The sequence below is a fragment of the Tiliqua scincoides genome, chromosome 1 (genome assembly GCF_035046505.1).
Source record: "Tiliqua scincoides isolate rTilSci1 chromosome 1, rTilSci1.hap2, whole genome shotgun sequence".
Classification (NCBI taxonomy): Eukaryota; Metazoa; Chordata; class Lepidosauria; order Squamata; family Scincidae; genus Tiliqua; species Tiliqua scincoides.
Window position 1 is genome coordinate 143,588,702 of NC_089821.1, and position 22,812 is coordinate 143,611,513.

At 44.4% G+C, this 22,812-nt stretch overlaps 1 protein-coding gene and 2 pseudogenes across 1 annotated transcript; 1 reads left to right on the plus strand and 2 right to left on the minus strand.

Annotated features, from left to right (window-relative positions):
• The first annotated feature begins 4,076 nt into the window (after positions 1-4,076).
• On the plus strand, positions 4,077-4,198 carry LOC136638133 (5S ribosomal RNA; annotated as a pseudogene).
• Positions 4,199-14,630: 10,432 nt separating this feature from the next.
• OTOR (otoraplin) lies at positions 14,631-17,869 on the minus strand. The gene is made up of 4 exons (XM_066609779.1): positions 17,721-17,869; positions 17,275-17,414; positions 15,932-16,042; positions 14,631-14,946 (listed from the first exon to the last, which is right to left on the minus strand). Exons 1-4 carry the CDS (start codon positions 17,842-17,844, stop codon positions 14,923-14,925), a joined length of 399 nt encoding a protein of 132 aa, XP_066465876.1. The 5' UTR covers positions 17,845-17,869; the 3' UTR covers positions 14,631-14,922.
• LOC136638238 (5S ribosomal RNA) lies at positions 15,194-15,312 on the minus strand (annotated as a pseudogene).
• Positions 17,870-22,812: the final 4,943 nt, after the last annotated feature.

Genomic DNA, 22,812 nt, shown 5'->3' on the forward strand with positions numbered 1-22,812 from the left:
TGATATAAAAATCCCCTAAATAAATAAATTTGCAGCAAATGAATTTTTGGTGAGAAAAAAGTGCATATTTCTGGTGACCCACTTGGTTGGCAACCTTCAGTCTTGAAAGACTATGGTATAAGCCTACAGCACCCGGTATTCCCAAGCGGTCTCCCATCCAAGTACTAACCAGGCCTGACCCTGCTTAGCTTCCGAGATCAGACAAGATCGGGCGACCTACTTAATAACATCACTTCTGATCTTCAGCAGGCCCCATGAATGCTATTCAGCCCAAAGACGGAAACAAGTTTGACACCCTAGTCCACTGTTTCTCAACCAGTGGTATTCATTTCAACAGTGGTACTTGAGGTGGTGGTACTCGTGGGACCCCCAGACCCCCACTGCCTGGCAACAAGACCAGCAGTGTAACATGACAAGCAGCAGTCGGAGGCTTGGCTCGGTGGGCAGAGCTCCAGCACACGCTTTGCGCGCACTCAAAAAAGCCCTGAGCCTCTTACACGTTGTATCTGGCCTCCCAATGCAGAAGAAACTGGCGATCACACCATCACCAGTTTCTTCCAGTGGTACATCCAATAGGTGGACTGTGCAAAGTGGTACAGTGGGGGACAAACATGGAGAAATGCTGCTCTAGTCTGTTTCTGAAGTTATGTAGGTTTCGCTGTTTGTGGTTATTGCTTTGATTTGCTAGGGTGATTGCATGAGGCACAAGAAGATTGGGTCTAGCAGCTCTGCACTGGCCCAGTGATAGTGCTCCAGTGACTAAATACTTGTCTGTTTTATATATTTTGTGTACTAAATCTGAAGATTTGAGAAATATTGGGATGTGGGAAATGAAATGTTATTGCAACTGTCTTAACAAACACAAGAATTATGTTTTCCTTTGAGAGGATGCAAATTGCTTAGCTAATGCTGTTTACCTGGTAAGTGTGGGTGTAATGTATGTCACATCCAGCTTATATTTTACATAAGGCTGTAGGCTGGTTTGTTTGTGTGTGTGCTTTAGAATGAATGGAAATAGTCAGCAGTGCGAACCATCATTTTTTACATTCTTATTCAAGCATCTAAGAATTGGAAGAGACTGACAAATCATCTGGTTCCATCCTCTGCTCAAAAGTCAGTGATGTCTTCCGTACATCGGAATACCCAACCCAGAGCACAGCATGCCACAAGCAGAGAACAGGTGCACCATGAAAAGGTACCAACAGTGCAATAACTCTTGAGATGTCTGGCTTTTTTTTTTTTTTAACACATCTAAGATGTTAGACAGCATTACTTCTAGTGGAAATGAATTCTGTGGTTCATTGCATTCACATTGGAATGGCCCTGGATAAATTAGATGTGGATATTTCTTTTAGAAGCCAGTACTTTTCTTTTAGAAGCCATTGTAAATTCATCCTTGAGGGAGGGAGTGATGCCCAGCACCCCAAAGACAGCAACTGTGCGCCCCCTCCTTAAAAAACCATCTCTAGACTCCAACAATCTAAACAACTATCGACCAGTTTCCAGTTTTCCTTTCTTGGGGAAGGTGATTGAGCAAGTGGTGGCCTCCCAGCTCCAGGGGTTCCTAGATGAGAAGGACTATCTGGATCCATTCCAATCTGGCTTCAGGCTGGGTTTTGGAACAGCCATGGTTGCTTTGATAGATTACTTCTGCCAAGGATTAGTTAGGGGTAATGCTTCCCTTCTGGTCCTGCTGGACCTTTCAGCAGCTTTTGACACCATTGACTACTGATCAGTGGGGCTTGGGGGCACTGTTCTGCAGTGGTTCCACTCCTTCTTGTCTAACAGGGCCCAGATGGTGATGCTGGGAGACACCTGTTCAGCATCCTGGCTGTTACAGTATGGGGAGACTCAGGGGGTCTATTCTATCCCCCATGCTTTTTAACATCTACATGAAACTGCTGGGGGAGATCATCCTGGGATTTGGAGTTGGATGCCACCAATATGTGGATGACACCAAACTCTATCTCTCCTTGCCATCCTGCTCCGAGGAAGCAGTGGAAGTCCTGGAATGTTGTCTGGATCCCAGTAGAGACTGGATGAAAGCCAATAAGCTGAAACTAAATCCTGAAAAGACAGAGGCTCTCCTGGTCAAGAAATCCCCAATGCAGGTACTGAATCATCTACCCTCTCTGAACAGGGTTATGCTCCCCTTATAAGAACATGTGCGCAGCCTGAGAGTTCTCCTGGACTCTCAGCTCTCTCTGGAGAACCAGGTGAAAGCAGTTGCTAGAAGTGCGTTCTCCCAGCTTAGGCTGATGCGCCAGCTGAGACCATATTTGAGCAGTTTGGAACTGTCTATGGTGATCCATGCTTCAGTAACCTCAAAACAGGACTACTGCAATGCGGTCTATGTGGCTCTACCCTCTAAAACAATTCAGAAACTGCAATTAGTGCAGAATGTGGTGGCTTGAGTGGTTACAGGGGCCAGATATTATGACTTGGCTGGAAAACTGCTTCAACAGCTACACTGGCTGACATTCATTTCCGGTCCCAATTTAAGGTGCTAGTTCTAACTTGACATTCCTGTTTTGGTTTGCATTTGGCTGCTGACTGAATACTTGCCCTCTAGCTGTTGGCATCCTTCAGTCTCAGAAGACTATGGTATCGCACTCTGAATAGTGGTTCTGGAACAGAGTGTCCTCTCCAGTGCGCGAAGCCTGGGTAAAGGAGATGTGGAGGATAGACTGTTACCCATGCAGCAAATCCCCCCTCTCCACGTCACTGGAATGGGCCAATGGAAAGGCAGAGGCCAATACGGTTGGGTCCAGCGGCATCGCAGGAGTTGCCAGAACGTGACTGTGTTCAGCCATGAACTGCCTCAGGGACTCCGGCTCCGGATTTTGCCTTGAGGTTGACTCCTGAAGCCTTTTCCATAACTGGATGTAGCCACAAGGCAGTGTAGGTTTGGGATCAGAGTTTTCCTTCTCTCAGATGAGCTGCCTTCCCGGGCTGACGAGTCCCATCTACCCAGTGGCTGTTTAGTCGCCTCTTACGACTTGCCCTCTATGCCTCTAATAATACTACTATAACTTGACTGCCTCCCTGAACTTACTTTAATTGTTAGTTATTGTTATATTCCACTATGTGAAAATTTGTTTTTAACGCCTTATTTGATGTTTTTACCTGTGACTATACTTTGTACCTGTTCATAAGCTTTGTTTGCTACCTTGGGCATTTGCTTTGGCATGGGAAAGGTGGGATATATATATATTCTATGTTTTCCCAGTTCTTCCTGCCTTTTCCCCCTCCTTTGAACCAAGAGATCTCTGTGTCTTGGCACCCTAGCCTCACCCTAGTCCCACAATCTCTGCAATACTACAGGCTTGTCTCAGGAGTACGGATCAGTAACCTTTGTCATTGGCATCCCTGACCATTGACCCACAAATCCCCTCTCCCATCTTCCATGTCTCATGTACGGTCAGATTGGCAAGATACTTAGTGTTTCTAGTTTTGCCTCCTTTGGCGTGAGTACGGTTAGTGTGTGTGTCAGTTTAGGACACCTTGGTCTATCTTTTACTTTTGAGGGGGAGGGCTAGAGATTTGCTCCAGGCTCCTTTATAGGCAGACTTCATTAACCACGGCAGCAACCTTGCAAACCACTGGCTGCCCAGCTGTGTGTGAGAAGGCACCCCTTTGAGCATCTGCGGTGCAAGCTTCTCTCACCAACAGTGTTTCTAAGGCCCAACAAAGGGCTCAGTCCTTGCATCTAGCCCTGGTTCAGGCTACAAAAAAGAAAGGCTTCAGGCCCCCAAGCACAGCACTGTGCTTAGGAGTTTGCAGAAGCTCGGTGGAAATTGAGAGTCAGCTGGGAAGCTGCTGCTCAGTGGCACCCCCCTTCAAGTGATGCCCGGGCACATACCCTACCTGCCATACCCTGAATATGCCACTGCATTTCATACCATGGTTGGAACTTCAGCACTCCCCTGCTTCTTCTTGTCCTTTTCCCACTACTACATATCCCCTGGGTTTTGTTATGTCCCTAATTTCCCTATATTCTGCTCCACCTCCTTTTTCTCCTCCTCATCATTATGTGCCCCCTTCTCCTTACAAAGAGTTATACTCTTTCACTTTATGCCTATGCAGCAACTCTTACCCTGCACATGCCCGATCTTGTCTGGTCTCGGAAGCTAAGCAGGGTCAGGCCTGGTTAGTACTTGGATGGGAGACCACCTGGGAATACCGGGTGCTGTAGGCTTATACCATAGTCTTTCGAGACTGAAGGTTGCTAATTAATTCATGCCTATCTAGAAATCACTGACACCCTAGGGCCTGGTTGCCTGAGAATTTGCTGTGTACGTATCATTGCCTTCAATGTTGATTCCCCTTCCCAGTTACTGTATTCTTAAGCCCACAATAGAATGTACTTATTGTTACGCCTTTAACCTCATATCCCCCCTCATGTCATGCCATTCCACCGAGTTGCAGCAAGATAGATCTACTACACATGCAACAGATTTTCCCCTGTATGCACATGTTACAGCACATGGGTCTTAGAGCAAATCCAGTAACAAGCTCCAGGAAAGCAGAAATGTAGCATCCGCCCTCCAGGGATAGGGTCTCTAATCATCTCTATGCTGTGGCTGGCAGCATCAGAAGTTAAAAGTGTTATATAAGTGTTATATATAAGTGAGCACAGAGGTCTCATAATTTTTGTCTTGGCAAGCAAAGACAAAGGCATTACCTTTAAAAAAAAATTAGAAATGTCAGCTCTGAAAATGGTTTTGTAAATGCTACAATGACAAACAGGAAAGCATTCTAAAATGCCAGCATATATTCACTGAACCAATGCTACAGCAGTTTAATGGCCCAAAAGGATTAATAAATACTGTCCGAAACCCCATAAAGTACAGACTCCACAGCAGTAGCATTTCAAGGGGGGGGAGGGAAGCCACCAATGTCTATCTTTTGTCTTGAGATGAAAGCAACATGTAACTGCTTAGAACCACGTCTAGTTTGGCCCTCCCCCAGGCTTGAAAAAGACAGTTGCAGAGCAGTATCTTTTGCTAACCACATCAAGCAAGCACATTTTAATTGTCAGGCCTGTTTGGGCAACGGCACACAGCCTGTCAGCGCATATCAGTGTGTGATGGAAAGCATCCATCCACCCACATGCATTGAGAAGTCATCAGTCGTGAACCTTCTGTAACAAATCCTGGCGGCATTGAAGCCCTTTTCTTTTTTCTTCCTAGGCAAGATGCAGACAACCCTGACTTGGAATCAGTAATCTAACTCCTGGAAACAAAGCTCTGCTTAGGAATCCACCCACGCAAGGCTGGCCCATCCATGAGGACAACTGAAGCAGTCACCTCAGGCAGCAGGTGGGGGGTGGGGGACACTCACCTCTGTCGGCCTACTTGCCTCCATGGCTTCTCCTCTTCTTTCCACTCTCTGGATTGGAAAAGGAAGAGAGGGAACAGATAAAAAGATGAATCAGGGAGGGGAGGAGAGTGCTGAGCTAGAACACTGAAGAGTGGGAAGAGCAGAGGCTGGCACATCCTAATGTAGAGGGGGGATCAGGAAGTCCTGGATTGGCTCTGCATCTGCATCAGTGCTTTTCCAGTGGTGATGATAGTCATGGCAGATGGCAGTTGCTTTGTACTTTGTAGGATCCACACAAGCCTGACCCAAGACCTTCTGGCACCAGAGACAATAGTTCAAATGCTGATTCCAAATTAATCTGGTAATACACCAGCCTCTGATCCTTGGACTGATAAACAAAGAGACAGAAGGAATGCAAGAGGAAGTATAGAAGATAGGAGAGTGACGGCCTAGAGAGCAGTGATGGCGAACTTATGACACATGTGCCAAAGGGGACAGTTAAAAGTACTTTGAGCAAAATGAATCAAAACACTTACCCGGCTTGGTGCCTTATGAGAGATTGCTCGAGTCTCCAAGGGTCCCATCTTCACTGCCTTGAACAGCATGGAATCCATTGCACCAAAGCATCTTCCTTAACCACTGGGTGAGGTAAGTTAGAATCTGAGGGAGGAGCACTTGCCTCAGCTCCTTCTCACTCCATTGTTGCTCCAGTTCTCTGGAGGGGAGCCCATGGCAGGAGAAGGAGCAATGGCCAGGCTATTTATTTTTAAAATATGGCCTCTGTGTTAAATAATGGGCTTTTTCATCTGCATAAATGAAATCTTTTCTAATGAAGAACAGCCATTTCCCCCCACCGGGAGGTGGCAAACGTGTTATGGGGTAATCTGCAGAAGGTTCAAAATGTCATTTGGAATGTAGCACTGAGGGTCATAGATAATAGCAGCTTTTCAAAAAGGTCACCTTAGAAGTGATTTCAGTGCTTCTGCTTTTCCCTTGTCAGATCCTGCAAGCTATTTTCAGATTTCTTCCTGCGTCTCACCTGCTCCTTCTCAAACTCTCAGTGGAGTTGTTCAGTGTGCCCCGTGCACATTCCCTTCAATCAATTTCCTTTTTCTTATGTTTCTCTTACCCATTTCTATTCCCGGTATTTGTGATTATGTGTCACAAGTTCAACAGACCATGTCACAACCAAATCGCTAATGCAGAGGTTCCCAAAGTGTGTGCCGTGGTGCCCTGGGATGCCACGGTGCACTTACAGGCGTCCCGTGGAATGCGCATGGTGGCTCCTCCTATCAGCTCTCCCAGGCTTTGCCATTTTGGATTACGTGAAATCTTGCATGATCCAAGATGGCAGCGCCCAAATTTTGCAATATTTGTGTGTCACCATCTCGGATTGCATGAGATCAGTGCCACCGTCTTGGATCACATGAGTTCTGGGTTCTACCATCTGGGATTGCTCAAGATTTTGTGTGACCAAAAAGGTGGCGGGACCAGGCTGAGCCAGAAAGAAGAGGCTGCAGGGGAGCCATGATCCCAGGACATTTGGCAACCACTGCCCAAAGATTCTGCCATACTGCCTTGGAAAGAGACCTCAGAAGCAGTCAGTCACAGGGAAACAGTCACATGAAACTGAGGGCACAGTTCTAACCAACTTTCAAGCACTGGCATAGCTATGCCAGTGGGGCATGTGCTGCACCCTGCAGATGAGGGGCAGTCCACAAGGTATGGCAATGTTTGTTCCCTTACCCATAAGTTGCTTTGCCCTTATGTCAGTGCTGGAGAGTGGGTTAGGACTGAACCCTGAGTTTTCTAAGATTTAGACTGAGTCTAGATATGTTAGAACAGGGGTGTCCAAAGTTTTTGGCAGGAGGGCCACATTATCTCTGACATTGTGTTGGGGGCCGGGGGGGGGAAGAATTAATTTACATTTAAAATTTGAATAAATTTACATAAGTTTACATAAATGAATATATTAAAGATGAACTTATATGAATGAATGAAGGTCTTGCAATAGCTCAAGGCCTATAAAAGGCCTTGCACAAAGCAAGGCTGGCCTTTCCTTTGCTACTGCTACTGTATCACAGACATGAAACAACAAGCAGTGGAAGGAGCCCTCATCCCACAGCTCACGCGAGAGGTCACACAGTCACCCTCACGCTGAGAACAGTTGCATCGGGCCAGTGTGGGCTCCAACAAAACTCCAGAGGCTCCCTGGAGACTGGGGGCTCTCTGAGGGCCGCATTGAGAGGCCTAGAGGGCCACAAGTAGCCCCAGGGCTGGGGTTTGGGCACCCCTGTTTTAGAAAGTACATTTTCTTACTGATACTCCATGACCATGTTGCCCAGTAGGAGAGAAAATTGAAGTGACCAGTTTTCCATCAAAGGACGGCAGAAGGCAGAACCTCTAAACTTACTAAGGCAGGTGTTTTTAGTTATGCTGTATCTGTTCAGGCAGCACTTCTTTTAAATTAAAAATCATTTGGAAGACTGCATAAATTCTGCCATATTTGAGACTGATTCTGCAGTTAAAGCTAGTTTACTAAAGACAGCATTCTGCCTGGCAACAACAAGGGCTCATCCATCTTCTCTTCAAAACTCAGCAGCAGGCTTGGGTGAATGGCAGATGAGCCCTCCAGGGACCAACACTAACAGGGTAGTTAACAGAGTATTGGTATGCCCAGACCCATCCAGAAGACTCATGTAAACCTGGTCATTTAGTTTGTAACTGGTTTTTGGCTGAAACAAAGAGGACATCTAGAGGTGAAAGAATGCATTGAGTCAACCAAAGACTAAGCTGGTTTTTGTTTTCTAAAATTAATACTATGCCTGTTGATTGTGCTTGTTTTGTCATTGTGTATAAATAACCATATATATATATTTAAATTTAGAGCCTACCTGGAAACGTCATCTGTTTTTGATGCTGCAGTATTTTGTTACTCTCTCTCTCACAACCTTTGTAGTGTGTACTGCAGGGTGGGCAAAAAGTAGATTTTGCTCTATGAATAGTCTATTGGCCAATTCCTGCTGGGCTACCTATTGTTTTTTCAGGATTCTTGCAAACCATTAGGTGGGCCTTGATCAGATTGATCAAGGCAGTTCAGGTGTTCTTAATTACACTGCAGAGACCATGGGTCAGCACGTTTGCTTTTAAATTAAAACCTGTTGGAAGACTGCATGGATTCTAGTAGCTTTTTCTTAAGATTATCAAAGACTACCATCTATGAGCCCCTATGATCCTGAATTTTTAAATTCTAAACATCTTAGTGTAAGGGGAGCACATGAAAATTTTTAAAAGTACACATTTTGACTCTCAATGTGCAAAAAATATTTAAAACCAGGTGATGGGAAATTAGTATGTCAGAAAATAATTTGGTAGGACCTGTCCTCAGGCAGCATGTAAGATTCATTCACTATAATTCTTTTGTTTTCAGAAGACTAGAGTTGCAATCCTATGCATGCTTACCTGGGAGTAAGCTCCACTGAAAACAGTGGGCCTTACTTCTGAGTTAAAATGCATAGGATTGCTCTGTTAGTTTATCATCATTTCTGTTTAAGCAGTTGACTCTCTGGGACAGAAGCAACAAAACAATATAGATCCCATGGTTTTTATTAAGCAGCTTGCCAAGACATCTGCTTGGATAACTGATTGAGAGTAACTTGTTGAGCTCAACAGCAAAATCATTCGTTTCCGGGCCCAATTCAAGGTGCTGGTTTTGACCTTTAAAGCCCTATACTGCTCTGGGCCAGGTTATCTTAGAGATCGCCTACTCCCGTACAATCCGGCTCGTCCTCTCAGGTCATCAGAGAAGGCCTTTTTACAAGTGCCGCCGCCTAAGGAGGTACGTGGGGCGGCGGCAAGAAATAGGGCCTTCTCAGTAGTGGCACCAACGTTGTGGAACTCCCTTCCCCTTGACTTGAGAATGGCTCCCTCTCTTGAGTCCTGAAGACCTTGTTGTTTAACCAAGCCTTCTGACGTTCTGGCCTTTTTAACATCTTTTATATATCTTTTAGTTGCTTTTTTACAGGCCCGATTCCTCTAAGAACTGCTGTTTTATGCTCTTTTATTCTGACTCTTCTGACTACTGTTTTTATGGGTTCTGCTAATGTGTTTTTTAATATGTTTTTATCTGTGAAATTATGTTAATTTGTTTTATATGTTGTTAGCCGCCCTGGGTCCCTTTTTGGGAGAAGGGCGGGATAAAAATAAAGTTTTATTATTATTATTATTATTATTATTATTATTAATCTTCCTTTGGAACTGGAATGCAAATAGACACAAACAGAATTTCCTGAAAATGTCTCCTGTTGTATCTAAACTGGTAGCTTATTGATCTGATTTTCTCTAAAAGCTTTTATTGTCAGCATATGAGCCAGCAACTAGTGTCAGACTGCCAAGATACTGCCATGGTATATAATAGCAATTTCATTTTAAAAGCCAAAGCACAGTACAACCACTAGAGGTCAGCACAAGGCTACTGAATAATTGTGAATTATACTGAAGATAATCCCCCTGAGGACTGGGGGATAAGAATAGGGCCTCAGTTTGGCTGTACTTGTTGTAAGAGGCGACTAAACAGCCACCGGGTAGATGGGACTTGTCAGCCTGGGAAGGCAGCTCATCTGAGAGAAGGAAAACTCTGATCCCAAACCTCCACTGCCTTGTGGCTACATCCAGTTATGGAAAAGGCTTCAGGAGTCAACCTTGAGCAAAATCTGGAGCGGGAGTCCCTGAGGCAGTTCATGGCTGAACACAGTCATGTTCTGGCAACTCCTGCGACGCCGCTGGAACCAACCGTATTGGCCTCTGCCTTTCCATTGGCCCATTCCAGCGACGTGGAGAGGGGGAATCTGCTGCATGGGTAACAGTCTATCCTCCATATCTCCTTTACCCAGGCTTCACGCACTGGAGAGGACACTCTGTTCCAGAACCACTATTCAGAGTGCAATACCATAGTCTTCCGAGACTGAAGGATGCCAACAACACAGTCTCCTAAACTGTCTGGGCAGCGATTTTCAAACTCTCTAGGAGAGTTTGCACCACTGTAAGTCCTTGCGGGGGGAGGCAGCGGGGGCAGGGGGAAGGCAGCGACGTGATCCCCAGGATGGCACTGCTCAGGAGGGCTGCAGGAACTGGGGTGCACTCACCAGTCCCTGCAGCAGCCTGTCGGGGGTGCGGGGAGCCCTGCAGAAGCGTCTGCAGGTTTCCCCAGCTCATTAGAAATGAAAGTGGAGCAACCGCGCTCCACTTCCGCAAAACTGGAAGTGGAGCATGATCACTCCAGATTCACTTTTAGAAGGCTGGGGAGCCCTGCAGATACTTGCTCAGGGCTCCTCACATCCCAGGACGGCTGCTGCAGGGACTGGTGAGTGCATCACAGTCCCTGCAGCCCTCCTGAGCAGCTGGATCCTGGGGATCACTGCCTCCTCCCTGCCTCCCCCCTGCCCCTGTCCCTTAAGGGGAAAGAGGCCAAGGCCTTCAGGCTGGGGCATTGCGACACCCCAGTCTGAAAACCACTGTGTTTGGGTAAAAGACCATGCAGTTCTTCACATGAAAGAGGTAAACCGACACAAAATGCAGACTGTAAAGCCAATTGGCTAGTTGAAACAGTACATGAAACCAGAGAGCACTGAACATTTCAAAATAAGGGTATGAGAGGTTGCTGCAGAACCTGGAGAAAGAGAGAGGAAAGTACAATGAAAACATAGTACAGTATCTAAGTGCTAGACTTATTTAAACTAAAGGTTCTTTAACTTTGTCCCAATTAAACTCCCTAAGACTCAGTTCATTCTTGTATACATCCATTACACTTGTTACACACTGATCAACAACCGACCCCCACACTTGCTCTGAAATGCCTGTGGCATTCTTTAAAGGCCCCCAAAGGAAGGTCCCACCGGAATAAGAAAAGACCCTAACAATTCTCTGTTGATCCACTGACTGCAAGCATAATTGATTGACATAACATGGGGGCATATAGCTATGAAGTCTGCAGCCTGTCACAAAAAGTCCCTAAGAACCTCACCCATAGACCTGTCTGAGTGTATATACACCATTTCCAAGGACACTTGCTGACTCTAGGACATTCTTGGTTGATCAGTACAGCAATATAGTCTGGCATACCAGAACAGTTTACAATAATCCAGTGGTTCCCAAACTGTGTGTCGGGACCCACTGATGGGTCATGGCCTCATTTTTGGTGAGCCGCCAAAGGATGATGGAAAGATATGATAACTAATTGCCTCAAGCCCTGAGGCTATTAAAAAATCAGGTATTATAGCTGCCAATTACCCTGCAAAGAGCTCAGTTCCTGCAGTTTGCAAGCATGTGTAAATATAGGGAGAGCTGTTTGAGGGTCTTTTTTCTGGTTACTATTACTCAGGGCTTTTTTTCTAATAGAACGCACCAGAACGGTGTTTCGGCACCTTTTAGATAGGACTACAATCTACTGCCTGCAGCAATCAAGACCAGGCAGGACTACAAGGAGAGACAAGAGGCACGTGATCTGCCCGGCAATGCTCTCCCCACTGGGTAGTCACAATTCCATGGAGGGCGGTGCTTTTCATGGACACGCCCATTTCCTCTCTCAGCCAATCAGAGCCCTGGGGTTTGCAGCAGCTGGGCGGTTGAGATTCGGCTCTGGGTTGAGGGAGGCAGGGCGGGGTGAGCCAATCACAGTGCTTTATGAGTCAGAAATGGTTGTGGAGCAACAGGACTTCCTTCAACACAGCTGCTCCTGGGACAGTCCCGCAGTGGGCCAGCGGGATATCGTAGATCCGACTTGCCCACCCGTGCCACTTTCACCCCCCTTTCCATTATACTCAGCATAGGGACCAGCAGCCATGAGCAGCGAGCAGGTGAGAGGAGGGTGGAGGGGGGCAGGCTTCAGAGGGACTCATCCTGCCAGCTCAGCCCCTCCCATCAGTGTCTCTGCCTCCTGCATCAGTTGCCAGCCAAGTCCTGGGCATGTCTACTCAGAAGTAAGGCCCATTAGTCAATGGGGCTTATTCCCAGGAAAGTTGGGGTAGGATTACAGCCTCAGAGCCCAACCCTATACATGTCTACTCAGAAGTAAGGCCCATTATAGTCAATGGGGCTTACTCCCAGGAAAGTGGGGGTAGGATTACAGCCTCAGAGCCCAACCCTATGCATGTCTACTCAGAAGTAAGGCCCATTAGAGTCAATGGGGCTTACTCCCAGGAAAGTGGGGGTAGGATTACAGCCTCAGAGCCCAACCCTATGCATGTCTACTCAGAAGTAAGGCCCATTAGAGTCAATGGGGCTTACTCCCAGGAAAGTGGGGGTAGGATTACAGCCTCAGAGCCCAACCCTATGCATGTCTACTCAGAAGTAAGTCCCATTAGAGTCAATGGGGCTTACTCCCAGGAAAGTGTGGCTAGGATCACAGCCTGAAGCCCCAGTGCCCCACACTTACTGGTCAACCAGTTGCCACTGTGAACTAGCCAGCAAGACCAACCTGCTGCTAGTGTGCAAAGCTTTAGCAGCAGGTTGATATGCAGAAATCCAGCTGCTGAAGCTTACCCTGCTGATAAACACCACTGGAGTAAGAGCTGGTGGGAAAAGTTGGCAGTCTAATCCCAAGAGAACTCAGGCTACAATCCTGTCCACACTTCCCTTAGAGTAAGCCCCATTTAATATAATGGGACTTCCTTCTGAGTAGGCACGCATAGGCTTGGGCTCTCAGGCTATAATCCTATCCACACTTTCCTGCGAGTAAGCCCCATTAGCTATAATGGGACTTACTTCTGAGTAGACATGCATGGGATAAATAAATAAAAGATTAACAAGTTGTGAGTTCCTGCACATTTTTTTTTTTTTTTTTACAAAAAAAGCACTGCTATTACTTATAAATAAAATATTTCTTTTTAGATGTCCTTATTTAAAGTCTGGTAAACCTAAGTGGGTTCCAATAGAGTGTTGTTTAAAAAAGTGGATCCTGGTGCTAAAAACTTTGGGAACCACAGCAATAATCCATTGTCATTGACAACAGTGAGCTAATGCAATTATTTTGCTAACTTTTTTTTGTATCAGTACAGTCAGCAAAGCTTGATTTCAGCTAAAATGGATGTGTAAAAAGAGCACTGAAACTGCCCCACAGGGACTTGATAGTCCTCTTTACATGCACATTACATTATTCTCTCGTATTAGTAAAACTAATAATAAAACTCATTGTGGTCAAACTCATATTTGAAATCTCCATTCCCTCTGGGAGAAGGCAGTAATGGAAAAACCTGCTCAAATGAAGTGCATCCTGCCTCCACCCCACACAAAAGTGGGTGGACTTCAGGTGGGGCACTCTTAGAGGCTTATGTGCCCAAGTTGGCCAACCCCTGATGACAGCCCTACTAGTGCTGTTCCCCACCATGCCAGTCTTGCATGCCGTGCAGCAAGAAAGAGCTGCTCAAGTACCAGCTTGATCTGAGATAGCTTGACCTTCTTCCCTCCTTAATATATATGTGTGTGTGTGTGTGTGTGTGTGTGTGTGTGTGTGTGTGTGTGTGTGTGTGTGTGTGTGGCACTGTCCACCATCATGGGATTGGTTACCATTGTAATCTAATCCAGAACATAGCTATCCTCAGCACCAAAGGACAGGAGTGCACTCAGGCATGCTTAATGCTCCACAGTCCCTAACAGATGAAATAGGAAGAGTAAAGCATGAACATTCTAGTGCCTTCTGACCTGAAACCAATTCTGCAATATATACTGTATACCAGTGGTTCTCACACATTTAGCGCCGGAACCCACTTTTTAGAATGGGAATCTGTCAGGACCCACCGGAAGTGAGGTCATGACCGGAAGTGACGTAATCAAGCAGGAAAATTTTTAACAATCCAAGGTTGCAATCCTACCCATACTTACCCAGGAGTAAATCCCATTGACTATCATTGTTAAAAGAACATACATAGTAGCTTGTTAAAAGTACAGGTCTGTAACATTTCCCCAAATGCAGTCACGTACCATGGTAGCACCAAGTCTAATATATTAAAAATAAAATATTGAAATGAATGGGGACCCATCTAAAATTTGCTCGTGACCCACCTAGTGAGTCCCAACCCACAATTTGAGAAACACTGCTGTATACAGTATTGATTCACTGTGGTTATACACAATTCTTTTGAGTTTTGATGTGAAAGTGATTCACAGAGGCAGCTGACAAATAAGAATGGAAAAGGAGATGTTTCATTCTGACATTTAGCAACACGGAACACACAGCAGGGGAGAAGAAAAGCTCAGACATATGGGCCAAAGCACAACTTCACAAAGCACTTTTGTTCTTCCCTAAAATGTTGAACATTTATTACTTTGAAACAAAGACAATAGAGTAGTTTACAACACAAAAGCATTTCTGGCAATGGTTAATATCAAATACAGCAACGTAAATAAAAATTACACACTATTCTAATTTCAATCTTTTCTATCCTTTTAATTTAAAAATATTGTTTAGGAAAGTCAAACTTCCTATTTTTCCCAGGAATCTACAGTAGAAAAATAGGACTATGTTCATCTTGTGTTCAGCATTTCTTATCTTCCTTTCCAACAGTCTTTCATTAACAACCTGGTAGGTAGCCGGACTATGTGCTTCTACTCGCAGAAGAAATCAATGGCCTGAGAAAGGCATAAACAGAAATGGTTTTATTAGGGGCCTGATGTTATACTTTAAAAAACAGTAGGCAATTTGAAGTCAATTCTAATGTAAAAAGCAAGAGAGAAAAGACCTAGAAATCACAATTGTTTTGATAAGGCAAGCCACTTTCAGACCTGGGGTTCAAGTCTGCCTGCAGTGATATATATAGCCCCAGATGCAGGTTTACTGGTTGGTTGGCAACCTTCAGTCTCAAAAGACTATGGTATAAGCCTACAGCACCTGGTATTCCCAGGCGGTCTCCCATCCAAGTACTAACCAGGCCTGACCCTGCTTAGCTTCCAAGATCAGATGAGATTGGGCATGTGCAGGGTAACAGTTTTACTACCTCAGTGATAACTGGGTGCAGTAGTTTGAGAGAGCATAGTGCCTTCCGAACACAAATAAGAAAAAAGTTTCCCAGTTTCCCTTAAGAGGGACTTGACAGGACAGAAGCAGAGAATGTGGCATACTGCCCAGGCAGAAAACAGAGAGCATCTAGCAACAGGACATGGTCGTGCCAATTAAGCATAGGGCATACCTTGTGCTCAGAGGAGTCTCTAGACACAGAGCCAAGTCAATGAGGAAAATTCTGCAGAGGTTTACGGCCCAATCGTATTCAACTTTTCCGCACTGATGCAGCTACAATACAGCCCCAAGGTGAGGGAACAAATGTTTCCTTACCTTGCAGAGGCCTCTGTGACTGTCCCCACACCACAGGATGCAGGGCATGCCCTATTGCAACAACAGCATCAGTGCTGGAAAGCTGGATAGGATTGGGTCCTAAACCCTTAGAGATTTTGGTAAAGCTAGATGTTACCCAATTACCATAGCAGAAATATCTGTCTAAATGCGAGGTCAAAAATATGCATGGCTACTTTGGTTACAGACTAGGATGCCTTGACAGTGAAGCAGCACTGACCAGTTGAGAACATTCCTTTAACTAGCAAGGTACAGTTCACTTCTTACCTTTGTGAAAATGGTGGTGTTCGCTTGTTGAAACACATGCTGTTCTGTGACTAAACTCCTGGGGAAATAACCAATGGTGCCCATCTGGTCCTCATATTGTTCCCCATAAACCTTTCACGTGACAAAACAAACCCAGAATTAAGCATTTCCAGAGCAAATGAGCGTGCTCCTTTGGTGGAAAGCAAGGATTACTGTTTCGGTGGGAGGTGATTTTTACCACTACAAGGCACCAACAAAAAAAAGACTATTATTATTTTGATAAATTCATCTTTCCCACAACTAAAAGTTAAAATTCAACAAATGCATTTTTAAAAAAATGAAAACACAGCTTATTTTAATTGTTCCTCAATAGTTTTTTTGAAATTAGAATTAGAAAAGATTTGGACACTTCAATAAATTTTTAAGCACCAAATAAAATAGGGCTGCTTTATTGCATTGATAATAGTTTCTTTTCTAGAAGAAAGCAGATGTTTAGTATATGCCATAGCAGCATACAGTATGAAAGTAGCCTGATGCTTTCACCACAGCCTGGTATCTTTATGCAAAGAAGTCCAACAATGCAATCAAAACATGTTTAGCTCAGAAGTAAACAGAGCAATGGACTTAACATTCTTAGTAGGTGTGCTCAAGGTTTCTGCCTAAGGGATATTCACAGGTTTATTTTTGACAGTACTCTCTTTAATATTTATTCCCAAATTACTTTAGAAAACATTTGTGTTTCTCTTATTTTTACATTGCCTTTTGGCCAATAGCCTCCAATGCCTGAGTCTTATCAAAACATCTCATTAAAATCTCATCCCAGAGTGACAATGATTTTTCCCTATTAAATTACAGCTTTTCATGCTCTTCTACCTTCCCACTCCAGTGTTAAGACCATGAATTGCTTAGCAAGAGAAGGAAAGGGATGCTTCGAGTATATACAAGATACAAGAAATCTTTATTGGCATATTTAAAATCCAAGCAGTATAAAACAAAAGATTGGGTGGAGGGATACATGAATCAGACAGTTCACCTCCAACCATGACCAACCAGGCCTTGCTGCCACGTATCAACCATTTGTGACCATCATAGAAATACATCTCTTAATTATCATATTTATATATTTGGCCACCACCCCAGAAAGCTCTTCATTTTCAGAGTATATAATATAGACTCCCTGAGAGATGTAGCCCAGAATTTCCCCATTATCTCTGGCACTTTCAAGGACTCTGGTGAACATTATACGTATTTTTAAAATGTGGGTACCAAAGTATAGGTAGGATATACTTTAGAGTTTATATATCGAAGTTTATACAGTATATCTTTTATATATATTGCAGTTTATATATCAGAGAGCATCTTACACTTCCAGCCCAGAATTCTCCAGCTCCTTTTTCTTTCACTAGCTTGGAATAAACATAGATCAATTGTCCCTTTTTAATATTAATGAATCTGCAGTCTGGCGCATTGTAGTCAGCTTCTGCTCTTGCCAGAGAAATGGCATCTGAAATGGAAAACATCATAAAGCAAGGTAGCTTGATTTTCTCAAGAATGACAGGAAAGACAGATATCCTTGTAAATCTCTGTGAACACCACAGTGCTTTGCATAATCAGGAAGCAGACAATCAATGTCATCAACCACACACAGTATTCCACTTTTGCAGAAACGTCTGGCAATAGGATGACTCTTTAAAATTTTTAACTCTGGAATATGATAATCAACACCCTGAGAGGTCCAAGGCATTACTTGGTACAAAAAGTTCCCCCTTTTGCAAGCACACAGGTTTAACAAACTGATTATGAAACTTACACACGCAGTCCTCATCAGCACACAGCTTCTTTCTGGCTAGTTTGTCCATAAAGACTCCCTTCACAATCGGGAAAGTAAAGCCAAGACACAGCAGAAATATCAGCAAACAAACTCGGTGCGACATTGTCCTTTCTTGCAAGTGCCTCACTCTCTGTCACACGAGCAAGAAGCACAGTGAGGAATGGCATTTTTTAAATAGAATCACTAATGCGCATCTGGGTGGGGGGACATTTCTGACCAATAGGAAGCTATGAAGGCAGCATTCCAAACTTTCAGAGTCACAAAACTCCTGAGGCACCCCTTGTGCTTTATTTCCTAGTCAGTCTAAAATGCCTCTCTATTATGCGGACTAGCATAAACAGAATCTTTTTCATAAAGATGGAAAATCAGACAAATTAATCTGTTTGACAAGCTGTCCAATCCTACAGATTGGTTTAAACTTTAGCACCACAAGCAAGCCTATGCTAACTTTGGACAAGGGATAGCACTCTAGGACAACAGTCCCAAGGACAGCTAGGGGCCAGGGCCTGGCTCTCATACAAAAGGGCAAATCCCCCCACCCCAATACAGCAATTTTAGCAAGTCAGCTTGAAGCACTAAAATGTAAGGCAATCCAGGCATATCCTCTCTTGCTGAGCCAGTTGGTATCTTTGAGGTTTGCATTAGAAAAATGTCATGACTGTAACTTGGAGTGTCTAGAACAGGGGTGTCAGACATAAATCAGCCCACAGGCTCTCAGCTGCTGAGCAGAGCTGAGGTGTTACTGCTGAAAGGGCAGCCCACATGAAACTTGGGCTCTCCCATATCTTGAAATACTATCAAGATTTGCAAATATTCTCTTTTGTCATTTGCAGCTAATGAGTTCCTAAATCTCAAAAAGTGCTCTTTTTTTGGTTATGACCTATTTAATGACACAACTTCCTGCCTAATGACAGCACTTCTGGCCCTCAGCAGGCATGATGAATGCTATTTAAAACCAGGTGATGGGAAATTAGTATGTCAGAAAATAATTTGGTAGGGCCTGTCCTCAGAATGTATGAATGAATGTATTGAATGTAAGATTCATTCACTATAATTCTTTTGTTTCCAGAAGACTAAAGTTGCAATCTTATGCACGCTTACCTGAGAGTAAGCTCCACTGAAAACAGTGGGCCTTACTTCTGAGTTAAAATGCATAGGATTGCTCTGTTAGGATGAGTAAAGTACTCATTGAAAGGTTCCACTCCAAGCAGCACCCCCCTTTCACCTTCCACAGAAATTATGGAACCAACTTCAGAGGTAAGTAGATGTCCTTAGTGTTATGTATGCACCTTATGCAGGATCGAAATCCTGCATATCTGATTGGCCCAGAGTTCTGGCTGGCCAATCGGGTGATGGATCGAAATCCTACCATCTGATTGGCCCTCTAGTTAATGTTTCAACTGCACCAATCATGGGGAGTCTGGCGGAGCTAAAGGGTATAAAAGCCAGGGGGCTTTTGCCTTGTGTCAGATTCATTCAGATTCATTGCCAGGTTCTGTTCTGAAGATGGAATAAACATATTGAGCTGTTCTCTCTATGCCTTCTTTTATTCACATTGACCCACTATATAACACTTAGCATCAAGCTTACTCTCTCCCTCATCCCTTCCCATTCTTTTTGAATTGGAAGCTGGGTATCAAAGGATACACGAAGCACAGAAGAGCACAGTAAGAGGCCAGCAATGACAGCCAATTCTGGTAGAGTCAGCACACTACAGTAAATTGTATGTGGCACCTCGAGAGTCTGCTAAGTGGGGAATTGGGCTCCAGCCCATTTGAATCTGGTGTTGCTGTTATATGATTTTCTTGCTTTTGTGATCTCAAGAGATCACCTGCAACTAACATACCATGCTTATACACCCTGCATAATGAATACCTGATCCAAGACAATCATAATTACAGCATAAACACACGGTCAAAAAATATGATACAACACATATGAACTGCCATTGGAAAGCAATGCTAGTAAACCAGCAATGCTAATTTATCACTAGTAAACTCAAAGTCAGTGGCCTTATTGAGCAGGCTAGTTATGCACTCATCTAAAAAGAAAATATCAAATTCTGCTTTAAGACAAGTCAAGTTCTGTGACCCATTACAGAAAGTCTTGAATGTTTTATGAAGAACTGAGATATGCATTGATATTTTGCTGAAGATTTCACCAGCCATTATCCACAGATTTTTAAGCAGATCTTCACAGTATTAATTTTTTTTTAATTTTTCCTTTTTGTGAGCAAAAGACTATACTTTATTAGAAACTTGCTTTTCTCCAAAGTGAAAGACAGTATCAGGATGCTCAAATTCTATGGTCTGTGTGAAACACACAGAATCCATATCATCATGGGCATAGCCACATGCCTGCAATAGAGAACAAGTTGTCCAGTGTCATATGTTTAATTCATAAATATACCCAACTGCTTCCATGAATGAAGTATAATTCATACAGCATTCTTTTATGGAGGAAAGCAGGTATCAGTATCCCATTACTATAGCACTATCAGGTAAATATTTTGACACGCTTGCTTGCAACTTTGCAGAAATTTAGATACCACTCTACTGGACAGAATCCTTTAAAGTACCTTGGTTTGGTTGGCAACCTTCAGTATCGAAAGACTATGGTATAAGCCTACAGCACCCGGTATTCCTAGGCGGTCTCCCATCCAAGTACTAACCAGGCCTGACCATGTTTAGCTTCCGAGAACAGACGAGATCGGGCATGTGCAGGGTAACAGTTGCTGCTGTTAGTACCTTAGTTAGATACCTGTTAAAGTACCTTAAACTTATTCCAATCCCATCAAATTCAGCAGGAGATGCACATACGTAAACCACATGCAAAATTGAAGCATGGAAGGTACCTTGACGGAATACTTTACATTTTATTATATTCCACGAAACCAGTTTAGTACTGTCAAAAACCCAAAGACATGCTAGGAACACAAAAAGCAAAGTACATTAAGAAATACACCCCACCTATGAGATAGTTTTTTAGACAGCAGTCAGTTTCGACTCATGTACAAACCCCCTTCATTATTCCCTCTTCATAGTGGAGACCATGGAACGTACACGTTAAGCAATTTTAAGAAAAGAAAAATATTGCATTACTTTAACTGTAACTTTATATTATGGATGAGCAGGGCAGGAGGTCTGGTCTAGAGGGTAGAGCCTCTGTTAGCTCGAGGATAACATCAGAAGGTCGCCAGTTAGAGGACACCGGCAGCTCCCTGAATGGCTGAGAATGGCAAGACCTTGAAGCAGCTGATAAGCCGAGCTGAGTGATTCCACCTGCTCTTGGTGTGAGCAAGAAGCGTCGTGGCTGCCCTCCATGTGAGAGATGGAGCTGCTTGTCAGCCTGCATGGGAGAACTGGAGGCCAGAAGTGAGACCAAAACAGGAAGATCCATTCTGAAACATTGTTGGTTCTTGAAAAAGAGAACCTCTATGATTGTAAAAATCCTCTTGAGAGATTTAGAAACACCTGCCTATGTAGTAGTTGGCAACCTTCAGTCTCGAAAGACTATGGTATCGCGCTCTGAAAGGTGGTTCTGGAACAGCGTCTAGTGTGGCTGAAAAGGCCAATCCGGGAGTGACAATCCCTTCCACACCGGGAGCAAGTGCAGTCTGTCCCTGGTCTGTCTCCCTGGCTATGGGCCTTCCTTCTTTGCCTCTTAGCCTCAGACTGTTGGCCAAGTGTCTCTTCAAACTGGGAAAGGCCATGCTGCACAGCCTGCCTCCAAGCGGGCCGCTCAGAGGCCAGGGTTTCCCACTTGTTGAGGTCCACTCCTAAGGCCTTCAGATCCCTCTTGCAGATGTCCTTGTATCGAGCTGTGGTCTACCTGTAGGGCGCTTTCCTTGCACGAGTTCTCCATAGAGGAGATTCTTTGGGATCCGGCCATCATCCATTCTCACGACATGACCGAGCCAACGCAGGCGTCTCTGTTTCAGTAGTGCATGCATGCTAGGGATTCCAGCACGTTCCAGGACTGTGTTGTTTGGAACTTTGTCCTGCCAGGTGATGCCGAGAATACGTCGGAGGCAGCGCATGTGGAAAGCATTCAGTTTCCTCTCCTGTTGTGAGTGAAGAGTCCATGACTCGCTGCAGTACAGAAGTGTACTCAGGACGCAAGCTCTGTAGACCTGGATCTTGGTATGTTCCGTCAGCTTCTTGTTGGACCAGACTCTCTTTGTGAGTCTGGAAAACGTGGTAGCTGCTTTACCGATGCGTTTGTTTAGCTCGGTATCGAGAGAAAGAGTGTCGGAGATTGTTGAGCCAAGGTATACAAAGTCATGGACAACCTCCAGTTCATGCGCAGAGATTGTAATGCAGGGAGGTGAGTCCACATCCTGAACCATGACCTGTGTTTTCTTAAGGCTGATTGTCAGTCCAAAATCTTGGCAGGCCTTGCTAAAACGATCCATGAGCTGCTGGAGATCTCTGGCAGAGTGGGTAGTGATAGCTGCATCGTCGGCAAAGAGGAAGTCACGCAGACATTTCAGCTGGACTTTGGACTTTGCTCTCAGTCTGGAGAGGTTGAAGAGCTTTCCATCTGATCTGGTCCGGAGATAGATGCCTTCTGTTGTAGTTCCAAAGGCCTGCTTCAGCAGGACAGCGAAGAAGATCCCAAACAAGGTTGGTGCAAGAACACAGCCCTGCTTCACGCCGCTTCGGATGTCAAAGGGGTCTGATGTGGAGCCATCAAAGACAACAGTGCCCTTCATGTCCTTGTGGAAGGATCTGATGATGCTGAGGAGCCTGGGTGGACATCCAATCTTGGGAAGCATCTTGAAGAGGCCATCCCTGCTGACCAGGTCGAAAGCCTTCGTGAGATCTATGAAGGCTATAAAGAGTGGCTGCCTATGTAAACCGCCTTGAATAGTCAGAGGAGTAATCCGATGACCAGAAAGGCGGTATATAAATACCTAGTTATTATTATTATTATTATTATTATTATTATTATGAACCTACATTACAGTTTAGAGTGGTGATGATAGAGAATTCTTGTCACAAATGTTTGAAACCAGTATTATTACCAAACAAAAAACACATATACTTTTTAGGTTCTTAAAGACAAAATA